The sequence below is a fragment of the Phyllosticta citribraziliensis genome (genome assembly GCF_038025025.1).
Source record: "Phyllosticta citribraziliensis strain CPC 17464 chromosome Unknown J3D65scaffold_1, whole genome shotgun sequence".
NCBI lineage: Eukaryota > Fungi > Ascomycota > Dothideomycetes > Botryosphaeriales > Phyllostictaceae > Phyllosticta > Phyllosticta citribraziliensis.
This window is the reverse complement of record NW_027117338.1, coordinates 965,486-989,509: the sequence shown is the minus strand read 5'-3', so window position 1 is coordinate 989,509 and position 24,024 is coordinate 965,486. Positions and strand designations below refer to the sequence as shown.

General features: G+C 54.6%; 9 protein-coding genes across 9 annotated transcripts; 5 read left to right on the top strand and 4 right to left on the bottom strand.

The window, feature by feature from the left end:
- J3D65DRAFT_609276 (uncharacterized protein) lies at positions 1-3,559 on the top strand. Its single transcript, XM_066798669.1, has 8 exons — positions 1-1,566; positions 1,618-2,029; positions 2,083-2,143; positions 2,204-2,263; positions 2,313-2,426; positions 2,515-2,825; positions 2,878-3,033; positions 3,087-3,559. The coding sequence occupies exons 1-8, from the start codon at positions 65-67 to the stop codon at positions 3,114-3,116; spliced, it is 2,646 nt and encodes an 881-aa protein (XP_066659575.1). The 5' UTR covers positions 1-64; the 3' UTR covers positions 3,117-3,559.
- Positions 3,560-4,541: 982 nt separating this feature from the next.
- J3D65DRAFT_609266 (general substrate transporter) lies at positions 4,542-6,960 on the top strand. Its single transcript, XM_066798668.1, has 8 exons — positions 4,542-4,890; positions 4,953-5,186; positions 5,243-5,702; positions 5,756-5,850; positions 5,904-6,216; positions 6,270-6,376; positions 6,427-6,511; positions 6,557-6,960. Exons 1-8 carry the CDS (start codon positions 4,683-4,685, stop codon positions 6,768-6,770), a joined length of 1,716 nt encoding a protein of 571 aa, XP_066659574.1. The 5' UTR covers positions 4,542-4,682; the 3' UTR covers positions 6,771-6,960.
- Positions 6,961-7,189: 229 nt separating this feature from the next.
- Positions 7,190-9,214, top strand: J3D65DRAFT_654610 (WD40-repeat-containing domain protein). Its single transcript, XM_066802479.1, has 2 exons — positions 7,190-7,854; positions 7,951-9,214. Exons 1-2 carry the CDS (start codon positions 7,475-7,477, stop codon positions 8,870-8,872), a joined length of 1,302 nt encoding a protein of 433 aa, XP_066659573.1. The 5' UTR covers positions 7,190-7,474; the 3' UTR covers positions 8,873-9,214.
- Positions 9,206-11,554, bottom strand: J3D65DRAFT_15627 (amino acid permease/ SLC12A domain-containing protein). The gene is made up of 4 exons (XM_066794133.1): positions 11,154-11,554; positions 10,671-11,096; positions 10,411-10,620; positions 9,206-10,360 (listed from the first exon to the last, which is right to left on the bottom strand). The coding sequence occupies exons 1-4, from the start codon at positions 11,350-11,352 to the stop codon at positions 9,525-9,527; spliced, it is 1,671 nt and encodes a 556-aa protein (XP_066659572.1). The 5' UTR covers positions 11,353-11,554; the 3' UTR covers positions 9,206-9,524.
- A 947-nt stretch (positions 11,555-12,501) lies between these two features.
- Positions 12,502-13,019, bottom strand: J3D65DRAFT_663589 (uncharacterized protein; the record flags this gene model as incomplete). The annotated part of the gene is made up of 2 exons (XM_066802681.1): positions 12,502-12,730; positions 12,790-13,019. The coding sequence occupies 2 exons, from the start codon at positions 13,017-13,019 to the stop codon at positions 12,502-12,504; spliced, it is 459 nt and encodes a 152-aa protein (XP_066659571.1).
- Positions 13,020-13,547: 528 nt separating this feature from the next.
- J3D65DRAFT_545482 (manganese superoxide dismutase) lies at positions 13,548-14,398 on the top strand (the record flags this gene model as incomplete). The annotated part of the gene is made up of 3 exons (XM_066796767.1): positions 13,548-13,595; positions 13,729-14,217; positions 14,276-14,398. The coding sequence occupies 3 exons, from the start codon at positions 13,548-13,550 to the stop codon at positions 14,396-14,398; spliced, it is 660 nt and encodes a 219-aa protein (XP_066659570.1).
- A 119-nt stretch (positions 14,399-14,517) lies between these two features.
- J3D65DRAFT_15255 (uncharacterized protein) lies at positions 14,518-15,559 on the bottom strand. The gene has a single exon (XM_066794101.1). It carries the CDS (start codon positions 15,326-15,328, stop codon positions 14,669-14,671), a length of 660 nt encoding a protein of 219 aa, XP_066659569.1. The 5' UTR covers positions 15,329-15,559; the 3' UTR covers positions 14,518-14,668.
- A 2,340-nt stretch (positions 15,560-17,899) lies between these two features.
- Positions 17,900-19,256, top strand: J3D65DRAFT_682526 (Oligosaccharyltransferase subunit Ribophorin II-domain-containing protein). The gene is made up of 4 exons (XM_066803761.1): positions 17,900-18,093; positions 18,133-18,334; positions 18,395-18,593; positions 18,645-19,256. The coding sequence occupies exons 1-4, from the start codon at positions 17,946-17,948 to the stop codon at positions 19,170-19,172; spliced, it is 1,077 nt and encodes a 358-aa protein (XP_066659568.1). The 5' UTR covers positions 17,900-17,945; the 3' UTR covers positions 19,173-19,256.
- Positions 19,143-24,024, bottom strand: J3D65DRAFT_15150 (P-loop containing nucleoside triphosphate hydrolase protein). The gene is made up of 3 exons (XM_066794088.1): positions 23,282-24,024; positions 22,577-23,231; positions 19,143-22,528 (listed from the first exon to the last, which is right to left on the bottom strand). Exons 1-3 carry the CDS (start codon positions 23,797-23,799, stop codon positions 19,340-19,342), a joined length of 4,362 nt encoding a protein of 1,453 aa, XP_066659567.1. The 5' UTR covers positions 23,800-24,024; the 3' UTR covers positions 19,143-19,339.

Genomic DNA, 24,024 nt, shown 5'->3' with positions numbered 1-24,024 from the left:
TTTGCGCCCATCCTGTGCACTCACTTGAATACAGGTAGCTACTCTGCATCTTATTTCTGGATAAATGGTGTCCAAGATGGAAAACGAGACTCAGGCTTGTCGACCGCGCCTCCGACGGCTGTATCGAGTTACTTATCCCGAAAACTCCACCATTTACACTCCTGTTCCCTGGGGCATCATCACCCAGGCTGAGATGCGCACTCTTTTACCTGGCAAAGTTCGTGAGAGCAGACGACTTACAGCCAGACGGACGTCGGGCAGAAACCTCGTCGAGCACAGCAGGATCGTGGAACTGCCTCCATCGCCACATATTCCACAGCCTAAGGATCCCGAGGGATACGCAGAAGCGATAGTCATACGTCAAGACCGCGTTATTCCTTGGTACTTCGAAATTACGGAGGCTTCCAGATGCGAGCATGATGTTGTCCGCTCAAATGGCGAGGTGTGGTTCGGCGTGCGCCTGTACGAAATCGGTCCAAAAGATGCAACCGACCGCAATCACGAACTTCAAGAGTACTTCCTGCGAACAGACTTGGCCGAGGAAGATGAAGCAAAGGCCTTGGCAGCCATAACACCCAGGTCTACGCTCTGGTTCCTCACCCGGCCAGGAGAAGATGTTCCGACTTACCACTGTTGGGCCGATGCGTACAAAATACGGAAGAAACTTGCGAAGCTAGAGCGGGACAGATCGCACACGTTTCGGCGGCTCAAAAGAAGAAACCAACTCGAGGAAAGAAGAAAGCGGCAGGAGAGGAACTCGCTCCACCGAGCAGACGCAAACGCTTCGAAATGGCGTGATTCAGATTTTGCAAAGTCTTGGGGCTGGTTGCCAGGTGCGGAAGAGGAAATGGACATCGACGAAGACGATGACGACGCAGCAGCCATGGCCCCTTTCACTCCTCCACGACATTCCAGTCCTGCGTTTTACCTGTACGGCAACGATAACATGGACGTTGATAACGAGATTGACAAAACGATTGGGATAGATTATCTGCATAGAAGGGGCGAGAAGGATCCAGAAAACCGGGAAGAGGATCCAGACGAAAGAAGGACCCGTCTTGTAGACTTTTACAACCGACAAATCTGGACCAACGGCCTGGCCGCGACCATGCTAACGCTTGAGCGCTACAACCAGCCTCTATTCGCCAGATTCGTGCGCCCAGGACTGGAACTGAACCACAACACTTATCCGAACAGACCGCCCAGCTGCGAGACGTCCATGTTGACTGTCGCTGACAAGCTGGCCTGCTTGGCCTTTGAAGAGAATGTGACGTGGAATGGAGACGAGCCATGGACCAGCGACGATCACAGAATTACGCACGAGGCTCTCGCAGCACCCGTCCCGCCTGGGAAACCTGGCCCACCATCATCAAAGCAAGCTGGCAGCTATGAACCCCACAGCGGGGCTTCAGATTTCCTTACAAAGATTGCTAGCTGGACGCCCTTTCAAATGGAATCCAACGACGTAGAAGAAGAACAGGAGGAGGAGGAGGAACACGTAAGCAGAAGAGCCGGTAGAAACAAAAAAGCCGAAGGAAACAAAGGAGACGATGGAACGTATCCAGCGTGAGTTTCTCCCTCCGTCAAGAAAAATAAAAATCGGCTAACCTCCATCAGTAGCGAAGCAGATTTGCTCCAGGAAGGGGCCAAAGGGGCCAACCAAGCCAAAGGTGTCTTGATTGTCAAGCTCTACGATGGCAGGAAATACACCGGCCAATCCTTTGTGAACGATAGAACAGAGACACGATTATTCGTATGGTCTGATCGTCAGGGGCCCCCTCGTGACAGATTCCTCAAACTGGCAGCAGAAGTCTTCGGAGACGACTGGGTCAATCGTATGGAACAACAGGTCGTCATGCAGACTCTTGAAGGAGAAGGTCCAGTACGGCAGACAATTTCCATAAAAACCGCCCCAGCAACCTTCCGAACTTACATGAGTGTTGGCCGCCTGAGGCGCGAGCGTGAACGACACGTTTTTCTGTTTCCTTCAAAATGGGAAAACGGGGATTGGCAGGGAAACAACGTCGTTGTGAGTACAGCACACTCTTCAAAAAGACTTCAGATGACTTATCCCTCCCACAGTCCATGAAAGCTTTCAGGGGAGGAGGTGTCAGCACCAACCCGCCCTCCAAGAATGACAAAGGTATGGCGGTAGCGTTCTTCCCTTCTCTGTGTGACCAAATATCTAAACAAGCTTCAACAGCGTTATTCCCAGACCCGACGCCTCCGCCGAATGAAAGGGAGGAAGAAAGCGAAGTGCCAAGTGAGTCTTTCTCTTACACTTGGCGGTGTGGGTTCTAAACAAGTTCTAGCAACATCAGGAGACAAATCAAAATCGAAGGAAACCGTTCCCCGCAAGAAAAACACGCCACCAGAGGGTTCCAGACCAGGCGCTGGCAAACCAGGCAATGGCAAACAAAAGCCAGGTAATAATCCATACCACTTCGCCGTACCTTTCCACATCTGCATCTTCGCAGTCTCTCCCTAGCTTCGTCTGACCCAAGATGTGTGTAGGCACGCCCAAGACGCCTACGGGCAAGCCCGAAAAGACCACACCCAAGAACCCTGCCGAAACAGCCGTCAACAAAAGAGACCCCGACCTTGCGCGGGCCATGGCCAAGAGAGATGAACTCAAGAAGAAATACGGTGCCCCCAAGCCCCCAGAGCCGGAAGAGCCGTCTGGCCTTGAAGTGTTCATGCGGGCAGTCCACCCACAGATTGCAACGGACGAGGTTGCGGTCTCGCCACGGGCTCCCACTCCGGGAGATGTTGAACGGTTGATGACGGAGAATCGACAGCTGAGAGACATTCAATTGTTGAGACCTGTAAGCAGTAGTCTAATCTTTGAGAGAAAGCAAGGACTGACATTCGGGACAGTCGTTGAGGAGGGCCGATCAAGATAGCACGATCCGCCAGGACTTTACGGCACCTCTGCAAGACACAGCTGAGAAAACCCTCCCACTGCGCCAAGCTCCTTGGTCGGCGCCGATAGCTACTACGGCTCAGGAGACACACGTGAAGAAGAGGTCTATGGTGCGTACCCAGAAGATTCCGATCTAGCAGAATGACGTCGCTAATTTGAACAGCCCTTTCGCGGCAGATATGATGAGCCCTGAGTCCGATGAGAACGACACGGCGGCTCAGAAAATCCTGACAACTGGAAGGACCCCGACACGCTCACAGATTTCAAAGCGCGTCTCCTCGGAGCCTCTGTGCACTTCCAGATGACTCCCGGGGTTCCCACAGGACCCCAGTGTTCCAGAATACCGCGGTTGATTTGGCTGGCTTCTCATCAGATTAGGAGGAGGTACTTGATTTGACTGCCCTTTCGGCGTATCAGGATGATTCGATTGACTTGACCGGCGGGCAGAGATAGCGGCGGTTCAAAGCTGGAGGAGCTGGAGGTCATTTGGGTTCCAACGATAAGGCAATGAATTAATAGAAGCCGCGTTAAACCACCCATATCTTCCACTTCTAGTCGCACTAAAAATCCCACAAACACAGCTTAATTTGAGGTCTTGACGACTTGTTTTGAAGCAAGTTCCAACGAGGCTCCCAGACTCCCAGAAGAACAAGTGGTGTCTTACGAGAACCAAGCTGGCAGGTAGGCCAAGCATTTACTACCGGTACCGACTGATGCAACCACGATTACTGTGAGCTGTATGTCCCCAGTGCCAGTGTGGACATGACGTTGTTGACAACGCACACGGTGTTGGTTGCACCTTCACTCTGGGCCGACATTGCTTTTCACAAGGCCGTGTGGCAAACACCAAGCTGATTTCCACAGCTATGAGAGTGAGTGGCGCATCAATTTTGGTCAATTAAGACGTAGATATCCTCCAGCATACCTCGAATTCAAACAGTGATCCCGATAGTTCAATCAAGTGGTTCCTCTGGGCCCGTCACATGTTGGAAGCACCCAAGAGACACACATCCAGTCCGCTGGGAAACTCGCCATTGTGCAAAGAGCAGCGGTACACTGGCACAACATGAATGAGTGGGACAGGGAATTCTGTACAGCTCAACAGAGAGCATCCAATGCCTGCGAGGCAGACGCCCAAACTTGATGACGAAAAGGATCGAAAGACTTTTTTGAAGAACAGGAAACTGAAAATTTACACAGCACGCCTGTCCGTCCGACAGAGCGAGCTCAGTCAGTTAAGTCCGAGCAGAAACAGTCGATAGGGCTACCAGGTCAGCGCGACGCAAGTCACGATCACAAGTCACGACGGGGGGCACGCCCGCTTCAGCGTTCTGCCAAAAGTCCACGTTTTCCCCGCACGAGCGATCCCTCAAGCCACGCGTCTGACAGATACGGCCGCCTCGCCTCCAGGTAACGCGCCGCAGCGCGTCTTTCGGCGCAGGCAAGCAGGTAGGGAGGTAGCCTGGCCATCAGCGTGCCCGCCGCCCCCCGGCATAATACCCGAGCAATTTAGCCGCAGCGGGTGCGACTGGTCGACTCGCAGGGAGGAGCTCAGCAGCTCACGTCGTTGTTGCTCCGGCACAGCGTTCGTCTTTCGTCTGTCGTGACTGATATATATCTCTGTGCTGTCGGCGCGGCGGACGCGATGGAGGAAAGCTGGCAGGCTCATCATCCTGGCTCGCAGCCGACTTGAATTTTGAATCAGTGCCCAAAGAACACTTACACTGAGTGATTTGCTGCACTATTGCACACGTCCACCATGGCACCAGCAGGTGGCACAACCGCGCAGTTCGACTCGGCGGCGCTCACCCGCCGGCAGGAGCTCTCAGGCTCGACCGGTCCGCTAGCGCTACTGAAGAACCTCAAAGTATTTGGGATAGCATGCTTCGCGTGTCTGGGAGGGCTCCTATACGGCTACAATCAGGGAGTCTTCAGCGGGGTCTTGACCATGAACTCGTTTGACAGAAGTGCGACATCTGACCGCAACCCCTGAGCTCGAGGCGAAGAACTTTTTTCTGACGCGGCGCAGCTTTGCCCGATTGGACCGGCGACGAAAATTCCACGAAGATGGGCTGGCTGACCAGCATCCTGGAGCTTGGAGCTTGGTTTGGGACGCTGTATAGTGGTTTCCTGGCCGAGGTACTTGGGAGAAAATATACGATCTTGATAAATGTCGGAATATTCGTTGTCGGCGTCATCATCCAGACGACGGCGGCTGCAGGTGGAATCCAACATTCCATTCTCGGAGGGAGATTCATTACCGGCAAGTGATTCTTCTCGAACGCTGGTTTTGGCCTACTTCACTGACGCGGCGTAAAGGTATGGGCGTCGGAGCGCTCTCCATGGTCGTCCCCATGTACAACGCTGAAATCGCACCCCCTGAAGTCCGCGGCGCGCTTGTCGGCTTGCAGCAGCTCTCCATCACCCTGGGAATCATGGTGTCCTTCTGGATCGACTACGGCTGCAACTACATCGGCGGCACAGGCGACGGCCAGCACCAAGCGGCGTGGCTTCTTCCGCTCTCGCTCCAAGTAGTTCCTGCGGTCTTGCTGGGTGTCGGCATGATATTCATGCCCTTCAGTCCTCGTTGGCTGGTCCACCACGGAAAGGAACCTCAAGCCAGAAGGATTTTGGCGCAACTACGCAGCCTGCCACAGGATCACGAGCTCATCGAGTTGGAGTTTGCTGAGATCCGCGCGCAGAGTCTGTTTGAGAAGAGGACGCTGGCGGAAAAGTTTCCCCACCTGTCGCAGCCGACGGCGTGGAATGTGTTCAAACTGCAAGTCCCCTCAAATCTCTCATTGTCTTCTTCTCGGTGCTAATTTGCCATAGGCAATGGGTCGCAATCGGATCTCTGTTTCAATCAAAGCCCATGTTCTACCGCGTCATTTGCGCAACGGTGACCATGTTCTTCCAGCAGTGGACCGGTGAGTGCTCCATTCGCCAAAAGACTCTTCCGAGGACGTACTGACTGGCCGAGGCATCAATGCGATTTTGTACTACGCCCCTCAAATCTTCAACAAATTGGGCATGTCGTCCAACTCGGTGTCGCTCCTCGCGACGGGCGTAGTCGGCATCGTCATGTTCTTGGCCACCATACCTGCCGTCATGTATGTCGACAAACTTGGGCGGAAGCCGGTCCTCATTGTCGGGGCCATTGGTATGGCAACTTGCCACATAATCATCGCGGTTATTGTCGCCAAGAATCAGGACGATTGGCCTTCTCACCGAGCAGCGGGCTGGGCTGCGGTAGTCATGGTCTGGCTGTTTGTGGTGCACTTTGGATACAGCTGGTCTGTTTTTGCTCATGTGTTGACCGCACGACGAAACTAATGGCTTGAGCTAGGGGTCCATGTGCCTGGATTCTCATTGCTGAGATCTGGCCGCTCTCGAATCGACCGTATGGCATTGCTCTAGGTGCGAGTAGCAACTGGATGAACAACTTTATCATTGGTAAGTAAGCTCATCCACCAGAATATTTCTGCTGACAGAAAATAATCAAGGCCAAATCACTCCGGACATGCTAACGGGGATTACGTACGGCACTTACATCTTTTTTGGACTTTTGACCTTCGGCGGTGCTGCGTTGTAAGTCATCCTGTTCATTGTGAAAATCATCACTGACCTTTGTAGCATCTACTTTGTCGTCCCTGAGACCAAAGAGCTTACGCTGGAGGAAATGGACATTCTGTTTGGTAGCGAGGGTACGGCCGAGGCTGATAAGGAGCGGATGAGGGAGGTCAATCGACAAGTTGGACTAGACAACTTGGTGCGTGGCCGGTCAGTCGATGCGGCGACAGTGGAAAAGGAGGAAGTGTTGGATGAGAAACAAGAGGTTAGCGGTTGAAGTGGTGGATAGCAGCAAGTCAATTGACAGAATCTGTCTCCTGATCCATTCGGGATGCGGTGTAGACATCGTTTCGACAAATCAATGGGTTCAAAAGGTTGTCAATCAGGGATGATTCTGCGTAGTACATCCAGCTCGAATGTCCAGCCGCTGCTCCAGCGAGAATCCAGGTTGAAGCTCCTGTTACCCCTGGGTACCTTCCAATCGAGGCGATGGTAGAATTGAGAGATTCTTCCAGTCGATAGATGAAGCCGCAAGCATGGAATTGCACTGATGATGAGTAGGCTCTCTCCAAGATGATGGACGAACGGATGTCCTTGTGAATGGCTGCATGCGTGTGGTCTCGGCGGAACAAAGCGATTAGTCGTCGTCGTGGAAGGATCCGGACACAAAACCTGGCTCCCAACCAAACTCTCTCCCAGGCTCTTGCGACGACAACTCTCGACCACTTTCATCATCACCGCCGACCTCACGATGTCGAAATAAGGTTGACGTCAAGCCAAGACGATTCCACGTGAGCAGATCCTTGCTCGGGCATTGACGAATCAGCTTTCCGAACTCAACCCGTTGGTGGTGGGACCAGGCTCTGCCTTGCCTTACCCGCCAGCTTTCCGTTCGCATTCCGTTCCTGGACGGGGTTTAGCAGCAGACGCCGCAAACGACAAGCAAAAGCGTCGGCATTCTTGCCTGTACCACCCACACCAATGTTCGACACGGTGTGCAACCTGCCGTTGAGCGCAGACGTCTTTGCGCAGGCTGTCCACTCGTCGGAGCCACTGGTCGCCGTCGGCCTGTCCAGCGGTCACGTTCAGACCTTTCGACTTCCGCCCGTGGCGCACGGCAACGACTCGAGCGAAGATGGTGACGATGACGACGACAACGACGTGAGCGCGCTCGCGGCGCAGAACGGTTTCGGACAGATTGAGACGACTTGGAGGACTCGCCGACACAAGGGCAGCTGCCGCACTCTGACGTATAGCACCGATGGAGGTGCGCTGTATTCCGCGGGAACAGATGGATTGGTGAAGGCGGCGGACAGCGAGACGGGCCAAGTGCTGTCGAAGATCAATGTTCCAAGAGCCGGGTAAGTCTCAGAAACACCCGCGAAGAAGAAAAGAAGACCAAAAAAAGTGTCCGGGGAGAGGCTGGAAAATGGAAAAACTGACAATGTCAAATGCAGAATGCGCGGCACCGACATTGACGCACCGTGTCTGTTGCACGCTCTCTCGCCTCAGACCCTCCTCCTCGCCGGCGATTCGTCTGCGCTTCACCTCTACGACCTCCGCGAGGACCACACCTTCCCCTCGCTGCGCGCGCAAGCCACACACCGACCGCACGACGACTACATTTCCTCGCTCACACCACTCGCGCCGACGGCGGCCTCGACTAGCGGTTTCAGCAAGCAATGGGTGACTACGGGCGGCTCGACGCTGGCGGTGACGGACCTGCGCCGCGGCGTGCTGGTGCGAAGCGAAGATCAAGAAGAGGAGCTGCTGAGCTCGACGTACGTGGGAGGTCTGCCGAAGAAGGGTACGAGCCAGGGCGAGAAGCTGGTGGTCGGTACTGCCAGCGGTGTCGTCACGCTGTGGGAGCGCGGCGTGTGGGATGACCAGGACGAGCGCATCATCGTCGACCGCGACTCGGCCGTAGCAAGCGGAGGAGGAGGAGAGAGCCTCGATGTCATGGAGCTGCTTCCAGAGGGCGTGGGCGCGCCGGGCAAGGTCGTCGCCGTCGGCTTGGGCAACGGCTTGGTGCGCTTCATCGATGTCGGCCCCAACAAGGTCATTGGCGAAATCAGCCACGACGAACAGGGCGAGGGCGTCGTTGCCATTGGTGTTGATGTCGGCGGCCGCTTGATCACGGGCGGAGGCCAAGTCATCAAGGTTTGGCACGAGAAGATCGGCGACGAGGACGAAGACGAGGAGGATGCCGAGGCGGGCGCCGAAAAGCATCATATGGACAGCGACGATGACGAGGACAGTGAGGACAGCGACAGCAGCGATGACGAAGGCGGAAGGAAGCGCAAGAAGAAGAGGAAGAGGGGCAAGGGCAAGGACCGCTCCGGCGGACAGCACGTCATGAAGTTCAAGGGCTTGGATTAGCCGTTGGCTAGACATTGACGCTGCACCTCCTTTCACATTGCCCTTTCATGGACCTTCGCCGTCCATGTATGGGATTGGGTCTTCGGTATGATACCCACAAAAAGTGCTTCTTCTCTGGGTCGGATTACAAAATACCCTTGGAGTAAATCAAAAAGTTTCCTTGCCTGGACACATGCTCTTTTACTTCAGGCGCACATGGTCACGGGAGAGTAGGAAAATAAGGCTTCCCCTCAATAGGACGAGTTCAGGTGGAGTAGAAATAGTAGGGTGGTGCGTCGCGATGGCCACACCGACCACGCTAGTCCCAATTAGCCAATCACCCAAATCTCCACCATCACCGACTACACTACAAATCTATGCTTGGTTCTTCAAAGCATGGAGTTAGCTCTGACAGTACTGACGATGATGTGAAGTAGTCGACGTCTATTTTTGCCGCCATTACGTGCGATCATGTAATAAGGTGAAAACGCCGTAGAAATGCCAAAACCAACCCCAGTTTTGCGTTGCCCTGAAAGCTTCCGAAACCGTTCCCCTTTTTTGGTTGCGTCCAATCAAATCATTACACCGCCGTACATGAGCGTCATCATCTCAAGACAGGACTGAGAAATATGAAAAGGTAGGAGAGTATCAAACGCCGCAAAAGTCCCTCGCCTCAACCCCGAATCTTGCTCTTCATCCGCGAAAAGAAGGAATCGCTGCTCTCCTCCCATACCTCCGTCTCGGGCTGCAGGCGGCCCGTATCGATGTCGGCCTCTGCAGGGTTGACAAACTTGCTCCTGGTGACGAGCATGTGGACGACAAAGAGGACGGCGAAGAGGATGAGCGAAATGTACGCAACGAAAAAATTGGACGTGTTCCATGGCATGAAGGCGGTAAATCCTTGCGTGAAGATAATGAGGACGTTGAAGAAGAGACCGTACCACGCCGTGAAGGGCTGCAGACTGCCAATGTAGGGGAGGGACTGGCGGCTGATGCCGCGCGCCTTGAGGATGCGCATAAAGGCGATCTGGCACCAGCAACAACATCCCCATGAAATAAACCCGGCCACTCCGGAGATGTTTTGGAACCAGTCAAAAACGGATCCACCGGTGGATGACAGGTTCATGAAGCCCAGCAGCCCAATGGACGCCGTGAAGGCGACCGACCAGTACGGCACACCGCCCTGGGTTGTCTTTGTGAAGAACTTTGGCGCGCAACCAGCATCAGCGAGACCGATAATCATGCGGCTGCCCGAGTAGACGTTGGCGTTGGCGGCGGACAAGACGACAGTCAGGAGAACGCCGTTGATGATTCCGGGCAGCGTTTTGACTCCGGCGAGCTGGGCAGCAATGACGAGCGGCGAGCTGGAGGCGTCGTTGCCTTGGCTGAGGAGACCCTCGTTGTCGTAGGGCACGAGAAGGCCGACAAAGAAGATGATGGCCATGAAGAAAAGGAGAATGGACCAAAAGGTGTTACGGATCGCCGACGGGACGGTCTTGCGGGGGTTGGCTTCATGACTGGTCAGTGTCATCCTAAGAAAGTGTCTTGCGCAGACTCACCTGTCTCGCCAGCACCAATAGCAACCAGCTCCGTACCCTGGTACGTGAAGCCGGCCTGGATGAGGACAGCCCAGAATCCGACAAACTTGGCGGTGGAGTCGTTTGATGTGACAAGGTAGGGCGCAAAAGCACCGGGATTGGACCACGTGGAAAAGCCCATGTAGCCGTTCTTGCCAACGCCAGCGTCGACACAGATAGCAAAGATGGTGACTACAAAATGTCAGCGCCAGAAGCCAAGCGTCGCCGAGAGGGATTCTCACATCCAATGACCATGAGGACCTTGATGCCTGCAAACCAGAACTCGAGCTCGCCATAAAAGCGCACAGGCAAGAAGTTGATGGCGGTGATTGCGACCCAGAAAATGGCGATGAATATGGCAATTGACAGGTCCTTGTCCCAATACTGAATGATCAAACCGGCCGCAGTGAGCTCGAGAGCGTAGGTCAGGGCCCATGATACCCAGTAGATCCAGCCCATGGCAAAACCAAGACTAGGGTGGACGAAGCGTGCGGCGAATACACAAAAGGCGCCGGAGACGGGGATGTATGTTGCCATTTCAGCAAGGCAGACGCAGACCGAGTATACAATGGTTCCGATGAAAGCGTATGCGATGAGTGCGCCGGCCGGTCCAGCTTCCGCGATGGCTTCGCCGCTACCGATGAAGAGACCCGTTCCAATGGTACCACCTGCGTTGTGCTCGGATTAGAAATTGCAGGGAAGCTCTATGTGCCAGACAGTCGCACCTATCGCGATCATTTGGAGGTGGCGGCTCTTGAGGTTTCTCTTGAGCTCATGTGACGAGTCGGGACCCTGCTTCTCCAGATCTTGGGTAGAGGAGCCCTCGCTCCCGGGGAACTCGTGAGCTCCATCGGCAGCGCCGGTCTTGCTGGTGGGTGTGGAATTGGCGATGGCGTCGGCGCCCTTCTCATCGTACGCTCCCATGCTGGCGGGTACGCGAACGCGTCTGGCGGGACCTAGCAGTTACGGACTGGCAACAGCTTGACGGTGGAACTGCTTCGCAGCTATGGTGGTGGTGGTAGGAATTGAAAACGGGAGCTTGTGAGTCGAAGACACAGACGCGGACACGAATGACTATAACGCGAAAAAGAGGCGGCGGGAAAAGTCGTGAGAGACTGGACTAAAACCTGGTCTGATGCCATCATGAAGTCCGTGAGCTCCGTCGTTGGGTCCTTGAAGCTCGGGTGAGCAGAGTTTTTCTCAGGTAAGAGAGCGTGGAGGAGTGGGTCTGTAAATCTCTGTTTGGCAGTTTTGCCAACGAGTGGCACGTCCCCGGCAAAGGTTCCTGGTCTTTGGGCCTTCGAGAGCGTATGCCGCGCAGAACCGAGGATGATAGGCCTAATAGTATTTGCAAAGCAAGCTGTGCCTCAATATTTCGACCCTGTGATAGTCTCGCGCATCGAGCCCTTTGCAGAAGCTCCGAGATGTTTGAAGCATCTCGGCCTCGTCGGTATACGCGCGGCCCGAGGTGGCGACAGATACTGGAGTCACAGTGCCACAGCGTCTACGGCGCGCATCGAAACGATTGACGAACAAACGGCGAAATGTCACCTGCCATCTGGCGATGAAGTTGGCAGCCGGTCGCGGCACAATGGTTGTAGAAAGAAACGAGACTCCCTGGATCTGGATGCAGCAGTGAATAAATGCTCCCTAAGCGCGACTGTAGCAGCAGATGAATGCTCCTTGAGAGCGCTCATATGGCCAGGAGGTCTGTCGCATTTCTTTAGACACCTACTGTGGTGGCGCATGGCCAAGAGTTGCCAATGTCGAGACCCTGTCAATCCGTCTTGTCGCAGCGGGTAGGGCTGAGGTACTGACAAGTGAGCAGTGGCAGGCAAGCACTCCGATAGGTGCAGACTGCGGAAAGAAGATGGGAAAGCCAGCAGATAACGCCTTGTGAAGATGCGGACGTGAGAATTGCTGGCGATCTGCTGCCGCTAATGGTATCGATAGGTGACCATGTGGAACTCGCACGAAACCCCAGATTCCTTGACCATGAACTCCGAAGCCGACCTAAACCCAAGCTCTACCGTACCCGGCGCCTTTGCTGGAACGAAAGAAAAAACCATGACCTCAGTTGTATCCGATGATGCCCTCGGCGACTCGCTCTCCGCCGCGGACAATCGACACTCGGCGACCAATGACGCCTCGCTCTGTGCCGACATTGAGGTCCAGAGCACCGGGCAGGTCCATCAGCGCATGGTTCTGGTGTTCATCCACAGCGGGTTTCAGCTCGATCGCGTGGAGGGCAGTGCGGACCTCGTCGCTCATGGATGCGCGGGTGCGGAGGTCTCCATCGCGGCTGTTCAACGCGTGAACCGTTAGCAATGCAAAGAGGGAGTACTGGGTGGAGCAGCCTACTGGATGAGCATAAAGTAGGTTTTCAAGCTGTCGAAAGACACGCCATCCCTGGCGCGGAGGACGGCCCGCGTACGAGCACTGGCAGTTTTGGTAGGGTTGTCGAAGAGCAAGTCGCAGCTTGCGACGGGCTCATTGGTGACGGGCTGGCCGGTAGCGTCGTGCGGAGAGCGCAGGACAGCGATGGTGCCGCCCGAGGAAAGTCGAGTCGAGGTGCACGAGTCTCCGCACATGGTTGTCGAATCGGCCGTCTCGGACTTCGGGTGGCGTTGCTCTCGGGGCTGGAACGTCGCAGGGTCAACACCACGTTTTGTGTCGGTTTGTACAGAGGGGATCTGACCAGCCTCTCTTGTTGCAGCACAGCTTCTTATAACCCGATCAATCCGCAGGGTCGGCCCGTCCAGTGCAGTCTGTGTTTCAGCCGTCGATTGTTTCACGCGCGGCCGTTGAGGGTGTATGAGCAAGTTAAGCTGTCCTGTGTGTTGAGCAAGTTTGAGCTTCTTGACCTTGACCAGTGCAGGCAGAGGTGCAGCCAGTCACGTCTCTTCAAAATGCCATCTCCTGCTTGGCCGAGGACATCATGGTGTCATAACCCTCTCAGGCACGACCCCGCACCGATGTCGACAATCAACACCTTCATGTCCTTTGCCGTCTCCTGTCTCCTGGTCTTCTCCAATCTCATTGCTCCCGCCTCTGCCTCCTTCTTCCAACTACCCTTCTTCAACAACCCTAACCCGTCAATCGGAGAGAACACCACCACCATGTCTGTCCAAAAATACTCGCTCCCTCCGCTGCCGTACCCCTACGATGTAAGCTTTCATCCAGTCGCCTGACTCCTCTATCCACCAAAACCAACCACCTCATGAATGCTCCCTCACAGCTAGAGACTCAGCCACAACACCTCCCCAACTCCAAGACAATGCCTGCTAACACAACCCCAAGGCCCTCGAGCCGGCCATCAGCAAGCAGATCATGGAGCTGCACCACAGCAAGCACCATGCCACCTACGTGACGAACCTCAACGCCGCACTCGCCAAGTACAGCAGCGCCATCACTTCTTGCGACGTCCCCGACCAAATCCAGCTGCAGTCCGCCATCCGCTTCAATGGCGGCGGCCACATCAACCACTCGCTCTTCTGGGAGAACCTAGCCCCGCAAAACTCGTCCGACACCAAGCTCGCCACGGCCGCACCCTCGCTCTCCGCCAAGATCACCGAGACCTTTGGGGGCGAGCAGCAGTTCCGTGAGAAGTTCACCGCTGCTCTGCTCGGCATCCAGGGTTCTGGCTGGGGCTGGCTCGTCAAGGTCGAAGGCGCAACGAAGGAGCCGAGATTGGCTATCGTCACGACCAAGGACCAAGACCCCATCGTTGGACCGGGCGAGGTTCCAGTGTTTGGGATCGATCTCTGGGAGCATGCATACTACCTGCAGGTAGGTTCTTGTTGTTGTGCTCCGTCTCCGCGTGGATGCAGTCTAACTTTGAACACAGTACCTGAACGGCAAGGCGGCTTACATCGAGAACATCTGGACCGTCATCAACTGGAAGACGGCCGAGGAGCGCTTCAAGGGATCCAGGTCTGATGCCTTCAAGGTGCTCAAGGCCTCGCTCTAAGGGCTCGTCGCGGTGAATGAAAAAATGATGTAAACGAGGCGTCGAATCCAGCGGGACAAATTTTGCGGTTTGTGTGTTTGATTTGCGCGAGGAAAGCACGAAGGAATGCAATTGAACACTCTGGCTCAACGTCGTTGCCTCATTTCGCGTATATTACAGAAGCATTGCGGCATCAGTCGTCAAAGCGTTGCCTCTTCGTGTCCATGCCCTCGAGCCCGTAGGCTGGCATGTTACAAAAGCGCTTGAAAGACTCACTCACCACTCCCTCGTCTATCTTTCGTCCACAGTGAAACGATCCCAATGATCCACGCCTACCTCGCACCCGCAGGGCCAGCGCCGGAGTCTCCAGCCGAACCTTCTGACACCTCTGGGACAGGTTTCTGTTCCTTGCCCAGCACAACTGCCGTCGCGCAAACAAGTCAGCCAATGCTTCTCACTCAACGTAAAATGAAGAAACTTACGTCTCTCCCACAACATCCAACTCGACACAATGGCAACAGGCGCCGCCACGATGGCCGCCAACAAGCGGCGCGCCACCGGCTTGTACTCCTTCCGCATCGCGCCCTGGCGCTGCTGCTGCTGCCTCTTCTTGGCCGCCTCTTCGTCTTCTCGCTGCTGCTGCTTCTGCCACTCCCGCGCGTGCTCGAGCGCCTTTTCGCTACGGCGTTGCGACGCGGCCGCGTCTTCGCTAGTAGGACTGCTGCTGCTGCTGGCGCCGCTGCTTGCCTTGGCTCGCTGCGACGCGGTCGGTTTGCGCGCCGTGGATCTGGAAGATGCTGATTTTGGCGCTGATTGCGGCGACGACGAGGCGCGCGTGCTGTTCTTCTTTGAAGGTGGGACGGCAGTCGTCGTAGCGGCGGAGCGGATGAGCGTAGGGGACAACTGGAGGGCGGCGGGCCGCATCACGCGGAGGAGCACAGGCGTAATCATGATGTTGGTCGTCTCGTACGTGGCCGGGGAAAAAAGTTGAAAGGTGAATCTCGTGTACGGTGTAGAAATGCGGGATGAGATGAGTGGCCGGTCGAGGGTAAGTAGGTTTTGATGTCAATCGGAATTGCTGCGACAGCTGTCGCGCGTCTGCTACGCGTTTGATTGGGCGCGTTTTGGTGATTTTGGCTTAAAGGCTTGTGCGCTCCCGCCCCTGATGAGTTGTCGTTCGACGGACGGAGAGCTCTGTGTGCAAATGAGTCACTGCTGTGGCGGCCGGGAGGTGGATGCTACGGACAGTTGGATGATCCCAGCACTTGACAGTCCCGCCTGAGGAAGCCTGAGTTCGATGGGTTGATCTTTAGTAGATTTCCTTGCTCTTGCTTTGGGTATCTTCGCTGACACGTTCTTTGATAGACAAGCAACCGACCTAGCCGCGTCGTCTGAGGTCTCCTGACTGGTCCTTCAACGTCGGACACGGCGGTCGAAGCTCGTCCAGCGACCGTAGATTTGCTTCAATTGATGAGACCTTGCGAGAGTGTCAGCGTTTGTAGCGATTGAGTCTGTCAATGTGCCCATTAACACCAACGCATCGAGCAACCAGCTGCAAACGTAGAGCGTCGAAGCGGAGTGCGTTGAAGGGGGAAGCTCGAGTTGTTCCACAAAACGCGTGTGGAGTCTCGGGCCGAGGGCCGGCTCGCAAGGATCGGCGCTCGGGAGCCCGAGCAGCGACTCCCCCGCCTCCGCCTCGCACGGACTCTTGCTTGATCTATCATCGAGGGGGAAAAATGGAAGCATTCAGGAAATAGGTATTGCACGTGGACGAGCCTGTCTTGTTGTTTCTTCTGCATTTAAAGTTTGTATATCAGCTTTCGACCACGAAAATCACGTTTTGGGTTGAGCATTCCCCCTTGTTCGGGTTATGATTGGTCAAGAAAAAGCGGTTTGATTTGAAGATGAAGATTTTCCACAGTCAATTGACATGAAAATATGAGGAATGATGCGCTATGCTCCGTTGAGGTACGCCGAAGAAAATTGGGGACGCCGCCAAAAAACGTCCAAGTCCCGTCTGCTCTCAATGGGCGTGGTATCATGATGAAAAAGAACAGAACGCTAGCTCCAACCCATGTCTCGACAAAAGAAGAATGAGAATCAAATATTCTGCACGCAACATCCACTCAGGACCGCTGGATTAAGCGCTCAATCAACTTGAGGGCCTCGATGCCGCTCCTCAAGTCATCGATCATCTCTTCTCGCGTCCCGAGCGGCACGGGTCTCCTCCACTCCTCGGACAAGAACCACTTGCGCATTTTGCGCGCCTCCTCCGCCAAGATTGGAAAGCCCTTGTAATTGAGCTGTCGCTCGAGGCTGCCGTATCTGCTATTGACAAAGGCCTCAGCAACGTCGCGGGCAAGACTCTTGATACGTGCAGTGACCCGGCCGCGAGCTCCCGGGTTGCCGATGTCGATGAGGCCAGAGGCCATTTGCGCGAGCCGAGGGGAATACTTTGGCGCAGGCAAGGGCTTCATGGGAACGCCCGACTTGAGGGCCTCCTGCTTCTCCTTCTTGTAGGCCGCTGCCGTGACGCGGAGCTCACGCTGGGCCTTGTCATGGATTGCCGCGACGGCGTCGTGATAATTTGCCCGCCGGAGATCGTGATGCCGGCGCCTTTGCGTTGCTTCGGGCAGGCCTTTGGTGGAGACCTTGCCCTTCTCGACAGGGCTGCCAGTGGGACCCGCGGTCTTCTCAGGGCAGGTGTTTTGGGGGCCCATTTTGTTTTCTGTTTCGGTTTAGTGAATGCGGGGAGCATGATAAATCTCGAGAACACTTACAGGGCGAGATGGAGAGGTTTAGAGGGGATGAGAGGGTGAGGGTCCACAGGGTCGAGGTGTTGGGTCGACTGTCAGGGGGATGAGAGATTGTTGAAGGCGATGACCACCAGCAGAGACGGTTGAGGAAGCTTCGTGTGCAAGAACGGAGACTGTTGGCTTTAAGAGAAGCTGCGACCTGGGGTCGATTGACGCGTAGGGACTGCAGACAGTGCGTTGTGATGAGTTTGAACTATGGATCTGACCCTTTCAAAAGGGTTCGCTAGCTACTTATACATATCGGTTTACTAACAAATCAACTGGCATTCGACTTTTGACTGGAAAAAAAACTCAAAGACCGGGTAGGCATACTCTGGTGTGCATATTTTGATTGGGGACTGATGCCGTACCATGGATCGATGCTCTGCTCCGCCGCGGCGACCCACGCTCAACGTCTCGACCGCATCGTTCTTGACATATCTATCGTCATGCAACCATTGGCACTTCTTCATCGAATGATGGCACCACAAGTCGATGAGATTGATGGTCAGAACTTAAAGCCCTTGAAATGGAACGAGGAGCTTAGAGTCGAAAGCGCTTGGCAGGAAGAGACTGGTGGAAAAGCGCAGAATCAAGAAGTCGTGACACTGGACCAGTGTAGGAAAATGATCGATTATCTCTTCGCTAGCCGCTCTAAAAGCGAAGCTTACTGTCAACAGTAATGAATCCATCTCGAACCAAAATACTTTTTTCTTGTTCAGACGACGATCCGAGTAAAAGAGGGGGAGCGCGCGAGCAGAACCCCCATCTTCATGAGGAGAGAAGTGATTGCACTAGTTCCAAGTAACGGCAATGTCGACGGCTGTGGCGTTGGCTTTCATTCAGGCCATGGTCGAGATGGTGTTGAGCTTTTCGTGGTCGCGACCCACGCGACCTATGAGCTTGAGGATGGCCTGGTCCGTGCGGTAACGCGCTTACGTCTCCTCTAACACCTGGCAGCTTGCAGCTCCCGGCCCAGTGCAAGTCAACCTTCGAGCACGCCGCAATACCCCAATTGGCCCACGATGCGTTTCTCCTTCGTCTCGACACTTTTACTTGCAGGCGCCAGCGCCGTCAGTGCTGCGTCCTCCTGGGGCTTCGACGATGCCTCTCTTACCGTCCAGGCCAAAGGCGCTGGCGTCGGCGGAGGTGTGAAGGAGAAGTACAGCTTGCACCCAACTATGTACAAATATCCAACACGTCACTAACGACAAGACCACAGGCTCGATCCCAAGGCACCGCTCAGCAAGCCAATCGCTCTTGGAGCTACTGATACCCTCAAAATCATCTTGACGACCGTCGACGGCAAGAAGGCAAAGAGGCCACACCAAGCGTTCCTCACTGTGACGGACCCCAAGACTGGCCTCGAGGACGCTTTCGCCTTGAGTGTTAAGGACAATGGCAAGGCAAAGGTCGAGCTGGTATGATTTGCCGTCAGTTTGGGTTTATAATTACGGTCTAACAGTTGGTAGACTCAGAAGGAGCTCCCCTACCAATTCCTCACCACGAGCTCTCCCCTTCAGGCATCCCTCGTCATTGGTTCCTTCGGCTCTTCAGAACCCTACAACTCGGTCGTCTTCGACCTCGACGTCCAGCGTGACCCCAACGTCCCTCTTGCGATCCCCGACCCTCCTGTCCGCTACGGCAAGAAAGACGAGATCCACCACATCTTCAAGGAAGATCCGCGCAACCCGCCCAGGGTCATCACGCTCGTGTTTGCTGCGGCGGTTGCTGCTGCGCTGCCTGTCCTGCTCATCACTTGGGTCGCCCTAGGTGCCAACGTGAACCACCTACCCAAGGCCCTGGGCGCCGCCCCCGCGTCTCACGCGCTCTTCTTTGGCTCCATCGTCGCGCTCGAAGGCATCTTCTTCCTCTACTACACTTGCTGGAACCTCTTCCAGACTTTGCCCGCGGTTGGAGCGGTCGGAGTTGTGGCGCTGCTGAGCGGAAGCCGTGCCCTGTCTGAAGTCCAGGAGCGCAGATTTGCGGGACAGAGATAATCTTTTGTTGAATAAGGTGGAATAAATATGCGCATTTATGCATCTGCCTGACGGGAATCTTTCGGTTGGCGATGAGGAGTTGCACAGCATAGACGGTTGGAGAAAAGCATGAATCGAATTCGAACAAAAGCTAGGCCAAAAGATTAAAGCCAAAACTGATCCACCGTTTAGTTCGACGCTGCCCCTTCGTACCCTCCCTCACCCTCCAGCTCGCCCCTAAGCAATCTAGAAAATGGACCCTTCTTCCTTGCCAGCTCTCCAAAAGAACCCTCCTCCACCAACCTACCCTTGTCCAGCATGAAGACCTTTTCAGAAATTTCCATCATCTCCCTGGCATGCGTAATCATGATGACGGTCATACCCTTGCCGACCAATGACGCCGAGCTCCCCCTGTCCAACGCCTGCGGTTCCCTCGTGCCCTTGACCAAACGCTTGATAGTCTCACGCACGATGCCTGCGTTCTCGACGTCCAGCGCACTCGTAGCCTCGTCGAGAATCAAGACGTTGGGCTTGCGGGCCAGCGCGCGCGCAATGGCGATGCGCTGCGCCTGACCACCGGACAGACCGACCCCGCCTTCGCCAATTGGAGTGTCGTAGCCGGCGGGCAGCGAGGAGATGAACTCGTCGATGCCGGCAGCGTTGGCGGCCTCGCGGACACGGGGAAGCGCCCTCTGCGGATCCGCGTCGCGCAGGCCGTAGGTGATGTTGTCGAAGACGGAGGCAGGGAAGATGGTGGGGCTCTGACTGACGACGGTGACGAGGGAGCGCAGAGTGGGCGTGTGTAGGTGGCGCAGGTCGCGGCCGGAGAGGGTGATGCTTGCGTCGTTGCTGGTGTAAGGGACAGAATAGAGGTTCTGAAGGAGCGCGGCAATGGTGCTCTTGCCTGAGCCTGATGAACCGACGATGGCCACGCAGCTGCCCGCCCGGATCGTCATGTTGACGTCGTGCAGAACCGTCGTTGATGGTCGTGTTGGATAGCTGAAGGACAGGTTGTGCAGGATGATGTCGCCGATGAGCGGGATCCGCGTCGAGCCTTGCTCTTCGTGCGATTTGGACGAGTCGAGCTTCGCCAGGCGCAGTAGACGCGTCGCCGTGTCTCGTGAAGATCCGATCTGAGGTATCATGGAGATGATGAGAGATACATTGGTCATGCTCATGGTCAGCTCGGTAAAGACGTTGAGGACCTTTGTCACTGTGAATTCGTTTGTCGCAATGACTTCGCCTCCATAGTAGAAGAGCAAAGCAGTCACAAAGTGGATGATGCTGTCCGTGAGACCGAAGAAGACGCCGCAGTATATGGCGCGGCGAAGGCCGACTTTGAAGATGGTTTGCGTAGCTTCGAGGTGCTTTTTCAGAAGGGTGTTTTCCAGAGTGAAAGACCGGACAGTCTTGATGTTTGTGAAAGTCTCGCCCACAATCTCTGTAGCCTTTTCGTCGGCGTCGTTGAGCGCACCCTCAGCTTTACTGCTGACTGCCGAGAAGCCATTTGTAACAGCCCAGAATATGGGGGCGATGGAGAGACCAACGAGAGCCAGTTTCCATGCGCTGACGATACTCCAGATGATGGCCGTGCACATCATGACGATGGCAATCGTGACTTGTCCAGCGAAACGGCCCAGCAAGTTTCGCATTTCTTCGGCGTGGTAGTCGAGGCTCTGCGCCAGGACTTCGACGGCATTTTCCTCGCGGTCAAAGAACTCTCTTGGCTGTCCAAGAATTTGCTTCATCGCGTTCTCGCGCACGCTGTGGATCCACATCATGCCGCAGTACTCTAGCAAGAAATGGGAAAAGTATTGGGCGAGACCGTCCGTGATGGCAATGGCCAGAATCGCCAGGGAGTATATCGTAGCCTTTTCAGTCCTTCCTTGCGGAACGTAGAAGGTCGCCAAAAGTTTAGTAAAGACGAATGAAAAGACGGGTGTGCACACAGCGTGGACGATGCACCAGAAGAACCCAAAAAAGAGGATGAGGCGCTGGAACCAGTTGAGGCGCGGCCACACAGTCATGAGAATCTGCTTGATTGTCATGACATCTTGGCCATCACGACGTTCATGTTTTTTGAAGATGAAGTAGCCGGGCACGAAATCCAAGATTCGTCTCCACCCTGTCCTCTTCGGTATCTCAGGCTTCTCCAGTATCATTTGAGATTTGCGATTGTACCGCGACTGTCGGGCAGATCGCCTTCGAGTAGCGGTTGACTGGCGACGACTTTTGCATGTCATCCGTCGTCTGTCTGGTTCGTTGACGAGTCCCTCAAAATCTTGTACATAAATAGAGGCTCTGACTCTACTCTGGCGTTTTTCATCGACGGCAAAGTATCCCGAGTTTCTCCGGGAAGCTGTTGTCGGTGTAGTCGGCGAGGCAGACTCCGTGACAGGCATTGGAGACGACGCAAATGCCTGAGGAGAGCGCCAGTAACCTGCCTGCATTGGTGGAAGAACCATTGACTGTCTGTTGTTTGGGTCTACCCGCTGCTCGACAAAGATACTCGGGACAAACTTGGGAGCCTGAGGTCTGTCCTCCTCAAGATAGTCGGCCAAGCGATCCCGCATTTTCGCGCCCTCTGAGTAGACTGACGACGTTTCTGATTCAGACTCGTCCGATTCCGACTCTGATGACTCTGCCTCCTTGTGGCCCTCTTCTTTGCTGGAAACCAGAAATTTCTGGAAGGGTGAGTTGAGATCCTTTTCCATAGAGTTGCGGTATCCATCTTGAACGACCTTTCCATTTTCCAAGATGAAGACATAGTCCTCTCCTTGAATCTGGCCGATATCGTGGGTGATGATAATGGTGGTCTTTCCCTTGCGCCATTTTCTAATGCTCTCCAGGATAATTGTGCGATTGATGTAGTCCAAAGCACTCGTAGATTCGTCCAAAATCAGAATCGGCGTGTCTCTAAGGCGAGCCCTGGCAATAGCGACACGCTGGCGTTGACCTCCGCTCATCGAAGTACCCCCAGCACCGACAAAAGTGTCGAATCCGTCAGCCATGTCGTTGATAGTGTCGGTCAAGAGAGCGAATTGAGCTACTTCCTTGACTTGGTCCATGGTGACCGTCTCAAAGTCTTCCTTTCCGTAACTTATATTTCGGAAAATGGAGCCCTCGAAAAGTACGCTGGTTTGCTCCACCAGGGTCAGGTTGCGACGTAGCCATCGAATATCGAGGTCCTCGAATTTGTGACCGTCTAGCGTGATCGTTCCGGATTTGGTTGGGTAGAAGCGAGATAGGATCTGACCTACGGTACTTTTACCTGACCCACTTTTACCAATGACAAACGTTGTCTCGCCGGCCGCGAAGAACAGAGACGCGTTTTTCAGCGCCAGCTCGCTGGGACGGATGGGGTATGAGAAGTTTATCTGTTCTCCTGTCAGCGTCTACTCTCATCGCGTAGCTTTCAAACTTACGTTTTTCATCTCAATATCCCCAACACAATGGTCAGGCTTCATTCCCTCCGCCACCTCGTCTTCACGTAGACTGCCATGAATGGTGACCGCCCTCAGCTTTGCGCCAGCAGCTCTACCCTTTTCAAGAATCATCATCATGGGCAGAAAGGCCATGAATCCCTGACAGGCCATGAGCGCTGCCCAAAAAGTTGTCAAGACTTTTCCCGGAGAAAGTCCCTTGTCGAGTAGAGTGGTTCCATACCAAAAGCCCTGAATGAACATGGCAAAGGTGCACAAGCTGACGACACCCATCTGAAGCGCGTTCCAGTTGGCTTGCCTGATATAGTAGCTGGCAGCTTTCCGGGCAATTTGAGTGTACTTCCAAACCTCTAGGTCCTGTCCATTGAATGACTTGACAGTCTCAATAGAAGACATAGCTGCCATGGCATACTTGAGCGCTTCATTGAGCTTGTCACTCTGTTTGTCGACGTTGGGTTGGAGACGAGATGAGAAGAAGACGACTGATATGCCAACGACAGGTATGACTGCAAGGATGACGAGCGTCAACTTCCATGAGTAAAACATTGCCAGGGCGAGACACAAGAGCGTTGTTGCGACTGCCTCTATGCATGTACCAAATGGCTGAGATGTTGCGATTTGAAGTTCACGCGTTTGCCTGTGACCTTTGTTAGTTCGCAACGGCTTCGTGGAAGTGGTGTGTCGTACATTTGCAGGCGTGGAATCATGGCCCCAATGCCGTTTTTCCGACGGTCAAACCACTCAATGTTCCTCTTCAGCAATGCCCGAAATATTCTTTCGCGAGCGCTCCTGGCTTGGAGTTCTCCAAACAAGATCCAAGAAGCAAAGTAAAAGGACTGCAAGAGCCAGTTGGCAGCCGCCAGCGCGACCATGTAGATAGTGTACTTGGAGATGTCGCTCCGCAACTTCTCGGCGTCAATTGTGCGAGCTGCATATTTCGAAAAGGCGTCAAAGATTTTCCCCAGAAGCCAGGCATTGAACGGTACCACGAGACCACAAATGATCGCGAGGGATACCGCAGTTATGAGGAACGGCAAATGCTTCTTTGTCGTAAAGTTGAAGAGATCTTTCCATTGGGTTTTGCGCAGCAGTTCTTCGTTTTCGCTAGACTCGGCGTCGGGCAATGAAAGGCTGTCTTCGCTCTCTGTTTCTTTCTTCTCCGCTGGGACTGAGGGCAGCTCTCTGTCGATGTTCCTTTCGGCCATGGTTCAGAAGCGAAGGTGAGTTGTGTTTTGGTCCATTGAATCACGAAGGAAAGACACGTCTGAAGGACGGCGAGGTACTGGAGGAAATAACAAGTGACGCAGGGTGCGACGCAAAGTGAAGTGAATCAAAGAACAATCGTAGGCTCCGCCTCTGCGCGCCAAGTCTGTTCTTTCACTCTAATAACAAAGACCTCGAAAAGTCCGATCACGGCCCTACAATGTTCC